The 7517-nt window shown below is 50.9% G+C and overlaps 3 protein-coding genes across 5 annotated transcripts in view; 2 read left to right on the top strand and 1 right to left on the bottom strand.

Annotated features, from left to right (window-relative positions):
* Positions 1 to 3351, top strand: part of GTF3C1 (general transcription factor IIIC subunit 1) — a gene marked incomplete at its 5' end in the record, with an annotated part of 42411 nt that extends 39060 nt beyond the window's left edge. The window contains 4 exons of the mRNA XM_080353798.1: positions 245 to 284; positions 1054 to 1246; positions 2699 to 2925; positions 3321 to 3351. Of these exons, the coding sequence (XP_080209924.1) occupies positions 245 to 284; positions 1054 to 1246; positions 2699 to 2920 (455 nt within the window). The 3' untranslated portion in view covers positions 2921 to 2925; positions 3321 to 3351. The remainder of the gene's footprint in view (positions 1 to 244; positions 285 to 1053; positions 1247 to 2698; positions 2926 to 3320) is intronic.
* An 80-nt stretch (positions 3352 to 3431) lies between these two features.
* Positions 3432 to 4099, bottom strand: POLR3K (RNA polymerase III subunit K). Its single transcript, XM_080353797.1, has 3 exons — positions 3945 to 4099; positions 3782 to 3869; positions 3432 to 3699 (listed from the first exon to the last, which is right to left on the bottom strand). Exons 1-3 carry the CDS (start codon positions 4053 to 4055, stop codon positions 3572 to 3574), a joined length of 327 nt encoding a protein of 108 aa, XP_080209923.1. The 5' UTR covers positions 4056 to 4099; the 3' UTR covers positions 3432 to 3571.
* Positions 4054 to 7294, top strand: SNRNP25 (small nuclear ribonucleoprotein U11/U12 subunit 25). 3 transcript variants are annotated; one of them, XM_080353794.1, is made up of 6 exons: positions 4054 to 4201; positions 4285 to 4375; positions 4449 to 4554; positions 4653 to 4727; positions 5728 to 5790; positions 7093 to 7294. In XM_080353794.1, the coding sequence occupies exons 1-5, from the start codon at positions 4091 to 4093 to the stop codon at positions 5780 to 5782; spliced, it is 438 nt and encodes a 145-aa protein (XP_080209920.1). In that variant the 5' UTR covers positions 4054 to 4090; the 3' UTR covers positions 5783 to 5790; positions 7093 to 7294. The 3 variants fall into 3 exon arrangements, with proteins under 3 accessions (XP_080209920.1, XP_080209922.1, XP_080209921.1); XM_080353796.1 differs by lacking the exon at positions 7093 to 7294 and adding an exon at positions 6939 to 7033; XM_080353795.1 differs by lacking the exon at positions 7093 to 7294 and adding an exon at positions 6162 to 6932.
* Positions 7295 to 7517: the final 223 nt, after the last annotated feature.

The raw sequence follows: 7517 nt of genomic DNA on the forward strand, positions 1-7517 counted from the left end.
CACAAAGGTGTTGCTGGAGCAGATGGCTGTGGCTGTGAGATGTGGGACAGCTGCAGCCAGGTCAGGGCGCTCACTCAGTGGCGCTCAGCACTCCCCATGCAGCCCAGAACAACACCTGCCCTAGTTTGCTTGTGTTACTTTCTAGCATAAGCGGTTACATTTTACAGCATTGACACCTTTTACTTCCCTTCCATGAGATAAAGAGTTTAGGTTAATTAAAAACTGTGTGTTCTTTTATTTCCAGGAAGTTCTACAACAGATGTATCCCAGGCAGCTAGGGACTGGTGAGTAACAGAGATCGGCAGAATAACTAAACGTTTAGCGTTTCCAAAATAATGTCTGGAAGCAAATGCTGTGCAAACCTTTGTTTTTTGCTTTGGTGGGTAGCGAGCATTGATGATGGAGCAGCTCTGTGCTTTCCTCCATTGTTTTTCTTAACGTTACTCGTGTTCATACGAATGCTGAAAAAAATTGATACATATTTTTTGCCAAAAAACAACTAGCTCCTAAATATCAGCGGAACAAAATTAGTTTTCTTTCTCAAATATGTCCAGTGTCAGGGAGTCTCAGTTTCCACGTGCCCAGGAAAGGCCTGGAGAAACTGCAATATGTGAAATGTGAATTTCTATGCAGGGTCTGTCTTTTGACTCCAAAACGAGGAATTTGGTTTCCTATCTGAGCACTGTTGCTGCACGTTGCAGACTGAAGCTGCTCTTGGATAACTTTTGAAGGATATTAGAGCTAGTGACAAACAAACAAGTGAAACAAGGCTTTCCTGGTCATCCAGACTCAGGGTAGTTGTTGGGTGGTATAATGGAGCTGAAAGTGTTTGTCGGCGGTGAACACCTCACGTGTTCCACACGTCTGTGGAACTGTCGAGTAGATCAGCACCAGTCTCTGCCCATACTCCAAACAGCTGCAGAATTTACACCTAGGATGTGAGCAAACCCTGGCAGTGGATGTAGTAAGAATTTTTGTTAAACAGAAAATAGGATGATGGAGAATCTAGAAGAGCAATTCCTGACAGAGCTGACTTTAAATTGTCTTTTGCAGGGCCTGTGAGAATGTCTGCTTTATCGGGAGACCGTGGAGGATTGTGGACGGGAACCTGAATAAGCCTGTGTGTAAGGGGATGATGGAAGCTGTGCTCTACCACATCATGACAAAGCCAGGCGTGACCGAGGCCACGCTGCTGCAGCATTACGCGGGGGTGCTGCAGCCTGTTGCCGTCCTAGAGATACTGCAGGTACGTGAGCCATCACCCGCGTGAATTTTAATCTGGTTCAGCTTCCGCACTTAGGAGTCAGCAGCTGCTTTGCTGGAAGTCCCAGGAAAATGGGATTGTGAATGAAGCATGAAAAACAATCTTCTCCCTCTAGTGCAGATTAAGCGAAGCCAGAGCAAGTTACTGATCACAACAAGGAAGGAAAGAAGCTGCTTTACCTGCCCTTGGAATTACCATATGCCTGATTTTGAAATTTGACCTTGCTTCTGAAATGGCTGTAGATGCAGTTGAAATTCTGTTTGGTTATTGAAGGGCGGTGGCTTGTCACTGTGAAATATTAAGTTGGGCTGTTTAATGCAGTCTTTATCACCATAGAGTTCATCTTAATTTCTTTCAGATGGGTAGTCTTTGACATAAGAATCAAACTGAAATGTGTCTGCTGGACAGTACTGGAAATAAGACCTTCTGTCCTGACAGAGCTGCTTAAAGGCCTACATCCTTAATTGTAAATCAGTACATGGTGAGAAAATTTGAGTTTCTCATATTTTCCCCCACATCTTGCAGTCTGATTGCCACCATTGCTATATTACAAATGAAACTTTTTTTTTTCCTCTAACAATGATCCAAAATGTTAAGTAGAGCAGTAGTACTGCAGTCTTTCCCATCAGTGTGACTTCCTTTACTAATGCCATATTTCTGCCCAAAGGCTCATGCATTTTGGTGACAAGGCAAGTTGTGTTTACACACTGAGCAGCCATCCTCTCTCCTGGGTGTTCCAGCACAACTTGTCCATGTGTCCTGTGCCGCGGCAACAGTGCCGGGCAGCTGGGATCAGGACACAGGCAGAGCAGCACAGGGCAGTACAGACCCCCAGGCAACTCATTCATGTCCACAAAGTCAAGGAATTGCTTGTACATTTTACAGATTGCAGAACTCGAACCTAATTTCTCTGCCAATTAATTTGATAAGAACAGGTTTTAAAACCATAGATAGAGCTTTTATCTGTAATATACCAAGTATTAGTAAATCTAGATGCATACCTATGTGAGCTGACTGGATATACACCAGATGTTTTCAGCATATCAGTGGCCTTGCGGGGTGTTGCTGTGGGAACAAACGCTAACCCGTTTGCAAGAACTGACCCAGAAGTCTGGGATTTACACCTATACCAGCCTGAAATGATTTGGAACTGGTCCTAAATGTTGAGATCTGTTGTTGAACATGTGTTCTGCATCCATATCCAGATGTCAGCTGCTGCGCTGAAAGTGACGAGTGAGCAGATACTCAGCTATGTGAACTTGCATTGTTGTGCTGTAACCTTCACCATCCCACGGCCTCCTGAGGGGGTGGCGTGAAGCCACTTTTAGTATCAATTATCTAACGTTTCTGAGAACCCTCTAGGTAGAACAGCATTCAGTCCATTTTTCTTTTCAGTGCAACTGCTCAAGCTAAAATATGTGAATTTTTCTGCAGGGTCTGGAAACTCTTGGTTGTATCAGACGATTCTACATGAAGAAGCCGGCCCTGGTGTCGCTCTTTTCTCAGCCAGTTGTGGAAGAACAGCTAAACAATCCCAAACTGAGCGAAACCCCAACAATATACTATGAGCCTACGCTAGACTGCACTCTCAGGCTGGGAAGGGTGTTCCCTGGTGAAATGAACTGGAATAAATGGGTGCAGATTATCCCTGTATAAAAGAGGTAAAGCCGAGTTACATTAAATTGGTTTGTCCTGTAGGAGTGAGTGTTGATGCAGATTAAATATTACGATTTGTGCTCTGTGTTTTTAAGTTATATATCTTTTTTTTTACTTTTGAATGTATTTAAACTGAGAATAAAACTTAATGTTAAGATATGGGTAATACTCAATACCACTTTAAGTATATTCTTTTTAGCAGTAATTACTTGTAAAGCACATAATTCACAGGGATGCGGTTTCTATGGGGAACAGCGAAGGCCCCAGCAGTGACACTTCACCTTTGCTTTGCTTTCTGTTTCGCTGCTAAGGTTTGGTAACTCTTCTTTAGTTTAGCTACCTGTATTTTAAACGCTGGTTTCTTGTTGTGCAGGCACTAGTTTATTCCGTGTGCTTTTAGGACCGCGGTGCTGTGTGAAACAAGGGTCGGCGCCCCAGCTTCTGGAGGTTCAGGTTTGTGTGGCAGCCCTGCCCCGGGCCGAGTTTAAAGCACCACACGGCAGGCGGGCCCTTCCACCCACGGATGTTTATTACAGACCCGCCCGGCCCCGGGCGGCCGGGGAAGGGAAGGGAAGGGAAGGGAAGGGAAGGGAAGGGAAGGGAAGGGAAGGGAAGGGAAGGGAAGGGAAGGGAAGGGAAGGGAAGGGGGGCTCAGTCCCGCCAGCGGTGCCCGCACTGCGCGTTGCAGCACTTGTAGAACGTGGTCATGGGCTCGTCGGCCGAGCGCGTCTGGATCTGCATGAAGTACGCGCGGGGGTGCTCGCACTTGGGGCACGGCTCTGCGGGGAGAGGCACCGGGACGTGAGGCGAGGCCCGACCCCCCCCCGCCCCGGCCCGTTCCCCGGCCCGGCCCGGCCCTACCTGCGGTGGAGTCCACGTTCTCCCAGGCCGCCGCGCCGCCCAGCACATCGTCCACCTCCTTGAGCCGCGGGTACTTCCTGCTCGTCACCTGCGGGACGGCGGGTCAGGAGGCCCCGGGCCGCCCCGCCCGCCCCCCGGCCCCATGCCCGCCCGCCCCCCGCACCTTCCGCGTCACGTTGCGCACGTAGGGGCAGGTGGTGCAGGCGAAGCGGTGGCAGCGCGGCCCCTCCTCGGCCACCAGCACGTTACCGCAGGCCGGGCAGAACAGCAGCATCGCCACTTCCGCCGGCCCGACCGCCCCTTCCGGCGATGGCGGCGGAGCCCGAGGAGGAGCTGGCGCACGCCGAGGTGCTGGAGCTGTTCCAGGCGGCGCTGGCGCGGCTGGTGCAGGACCCGCTGCTCTGCGACCTCCCGCCGCAGGTGGGGCCGGGGCCGGCGGGCGGGCGGGGCGCGGGGCGGGCGGCGGGACTCAGCCCCGGCTGTCCCGGCCGTGCCGCCCGCAGGTGACGGCGGAGGAGATCGGCTCGCAGGTGGCGCTGGAGTACGGGCAGGCCATGACCGTGCGCGTCTGCAAGGCGGACGGCGAGATCGTGCGTGAGTCCCGGGGGGCGCGGGACGGGGGTGGCGGGCGGGGGCCGGGGCGCTGACCGCGCTCTGTGCCCCGCAGCCGTGGTGGTGGTGCAGAACGCCTCGGTGCTGGACCTGAAGAAGGCGCTGCGGCGGCACGTCCAGCTGCGGCAGGCTCGGCAGGGCGGCGTGCAGCACCTCAGCTGGTGAGCGGGCCGGGCGGGCTTCGGGCTGCTCACCCCCCGCGGCACCTTCCCCCGGCCAGCGGGTCTGTCCGCCGCTCCCCCGGCGTGTTTTCCCCTAGGAAGTACATATGGAGGACGTACCACTTAACCTACGCTGGAGAGAAGCTGGCAGATGACAGGAAGAAGCTGAGAGAGTGAGTAATCAAGTCTCTTGTGGTGTCTGTGTGGCTGGAGAAGCCTCGGTAGAGCCCACGCAGCATCTGCAGAGGCACCGCTAACCCGGGACCGGGTGCCCTTGCTCGGATGGGTCCTGCACTTGACACTGCTCAGCACCCAGCCCGAGGGGCTGTCTGCGGGACACGAATGCCTCGGGTAGCTCCTCAGCCCCAGCCGCCCTGTGCTGAGCGTGTTTGTCCAATTCAGGCCACACCAAGGCACTCAGACACGTTGCCCCTTGGCTGATTGTGCCAGACTCCTGCAGAATGGGTTGTGCTTGCTAAGGTTACACCTGAGGTATCCTGTAAGAAAAAGCATGAGTGTGAGGGCAGTAGAACAGAGCAGGGTCAGCTAGAACTTGCTGCTCAGGACTGCACACCGTTGGGTTTTGAGTATCTCCAGAAATGTAGACTCTACAACTTCACTGGACAACTTGTTGCAGTGCTTTGGTCACCCTCACAGAGGGCTTGGCAGAGCTGCTGAGGTGGAAATGTGGGAAGGAGGGTGGAAGAATGACAAGCAAAGAGCACACAAAGCATAAGAGCGTTTGGCTCTGGACCTGGTTGGCTGTGTATCGGAGACCAGTGATCGCTCCCCCTTTTCCAGGCCCATTCTCAGGGCAAGGCAGGAGCTGCTTCTGAGCACTTGAGCTGTGGCATGCAGACCAGTAAGAAAAGCTTGTCAGAAGTATTAACATTTAGCAAGAAAGCCCTAATCAAAGCTGTCCGCAAAAGACTGAGCCATGGGTGATCCATGTTGCATTGAAGTGAGTGTTGCAGTTAAAAACGCAGATGATCAAATCCGTCAGTGCTGGCAGCATGTTCTTCATACACAAGTGAGAATTTTAACTTGTCCTGGATTAGAGCACAGCATGTGACGGTGGGTGTCCATCTCTCCCCCGGGAAAGAGGAGGCTGTTGGATTTCAAACGCTGTGGTTCCTGGGAAACTGGCATGTAACAGGATAACTCTCTGTTCAGGTACGGCATCAGAAACCGGGATGAGGTCAGCTTCATAAAGAAACTTCGGAAGTAACCCGTTAGGTAGGTCCTAAATATCCATTAAGATCTGTCAGTTCCTCACATTCCTCTTCCCCAGGCCTCAGCACTCAGGCTCACAGCAGCTGGTGTAGCAGAGCATTTCCGAATGCCAGTGTCTGTATTAGCCTTATGCCCTCTCTCTGGGCTATTTCCACACCCTGGTCGTGTTGCCTGTGCTTCTCTCAGGGCTGGGGATGATAATTCAGCTCCTTTAGTTAATGCACCATTATATGTCAGTGCTGGCAGTGGTGTATCTCTAACTCTATTTTATGTTTAGACTCCAAATCTGATCCCAGAATGTCTCGAGATTCATTGAATGCAGCGTTCTTTTGTTTGCCCTTGTGATTGCGTCAAGGACTTTGCTTTCTTTAAAGCTTCTTGAATCTGTGAAGTCACTGCCGGGAACGTGGCCGGGTGCTAACTGACCCCCAGGAGGACAGAGTCTCTCTGTGCCACAGGCAGTCGCCATTGCCCACGTCACCTGTCTCCTGCTGTGTGGCTCGACAGTGGCTGTTCTCCCACCCTCTCCTGGTGCTCTGGTACCGCTCACAGCACTTGCAGCTGACAGAGATGTCCCAGGGCTGCGCATCAGCACAGGCGACAACTAAACGCAGCTTGTGCTTTGCTGTTCCACAGGGGGTGTGTTTTGAGCAATCTTCCTTAATTATTGCAAGCTACAAGGAGTTAGGGAGTAGTTTCTGTAGTTTTTGTCTTTCAGTTTCTCCGTTTTATGGCCATAGAAACTTGAGTTCAACTGATTCAGTGTTCTCAGAAAAGAGGACACACCACTAAACAACTTTTGGTCATGGTATTTCTGTGCAACTGATACATTTAAAAATACTTCCAGCACAGGCAGCACTAGGAGCACATATATTTGCCTGTTTGTAACCGCTATAGACATAATTCTGGTATTACACTGCTATTTTTAGAAAGCTGTGCACACAAACACAAGAGCTGGCCAAGACTCTCAAGCTTAGTAAGCCTGAAATTATTTCTGCTTCCCCTCCACACCTAATAACACAAATCACTGTGTCTGAAGAGCAGCTTTTCCAAAGGCTCGGTTTTTTTATTTCGCGGCCGGGATAGAAACTGGTGCTTTGTGACCACAGTAACTTTTCTTCTTTCAATGCTGCCACATTTGCAACATCCAGTGTAATAAACCATGTGTTGTGAGAGAAGCCACCCACCCCACGGGCACCTGTGGCGCTGGCTGATCCCCCTGGACTGTCCAGGTGGGTAGTGTGGTGGTGAGAGCCCAGCACGCAGGAACTATTGTCACTGCCAGGTATCCTCTTTATCCAACAGAGAGAGCAGAGAATCCAGCCCTACTACAACCAGGCTGTGGATCCAGCACGTTCCTGGAGGAAAAGGTTGTAACATTTCAAGGAGAAACAAACTCCAGGGGAATGGACATTCTCACATGTTTCTTGCAGTTTGCTGTTTGAAATGTCTGGTTCTGAGCTGTACGTGGAGTGGGCTTTCATGATTAAAGAGACCTTCTAGTTTTCTGAGGCTTTTAAGGCCCTTATTTCCAGCTGCAAATCTGCATCTGATGCTTTTGGGTGGTAGAAAAGGATTCAGTCTACTGGTACATGAAACAGCGTAGGGGAGATAAATTAACAAACATAGCCAGACTATGCAGAACAATTAACAGTAGCTAAAACGCTACCTTACCATTTAATCACCACCTTAGCAGTAGTAAACAACTCTGGTTAAAAATGTAGTATTGA

This window comes from Nesoenas mayeri (genome assembly GCF_963082525.1).
Source record: "Nesoenas mayeri genome assembly, chromosome: 15".
NCBI classification, from domain to species: domain Eukaryota; kingdom Metazoa; phylum Chordata; class Aves; order Columbiformes; family Columbidae; genus Nesoenas; species Nesoenas mayeri.

What these genes read in the sequence shown, in the direction of transcription:
- SNRNP25 (XM_080353794.1), top strand. Translation starts at nt 4,091, where the DNA reads ATGGCGGCGGAGCCCGAGGAGGAGCTGGCGCACGCCGAGGTGCTGGAG. An exon ending in TCTGCGACCTCCCGCCGCAG is followed by an intron (nt 4,202 to 4,284) that starts GTGGGGCCGGGG and finishes TGCCGCCCGCAG; the next exon opens with GTGACGGCGGAGGAGATCGG. An exon ending in GGCGGACGGCGAGATCGTGC is followed by an intron (nt 4,376 to 4,448) that starts GTGAGTCCCGGG and finishes TGTGCCCCGCAG; the next exon opens with CCGTGGTGGTGGTGCAGAAC.
- POLR3K (XM_080353797.1), bottom strand. Translation starts at nt 4,055, where the DNA reads ATGCTGCTGTTCTGCCCGGCCTGCGGTAACGTGCTGGTGGCCGAGGAG. An exon ending in TGCGCAACGTGACGCGGAAG is followed by an intron (nt 3,870 to 3,944) that starts GTGCGGGGGGCG and finishes GCCGTCCCGCAG; the next exon opens with GTGACGAGCAGGAAGTACCC. An exon ending in GAACGTGGACTCCACCGCAG is followed by an intron (nt 3,700 to 3,781) that starts GTAGGGCCGGGC and finishes CTCTCCCCGCAG; the next exon opens with AGCCGTGCCCCAAGTGCGAG.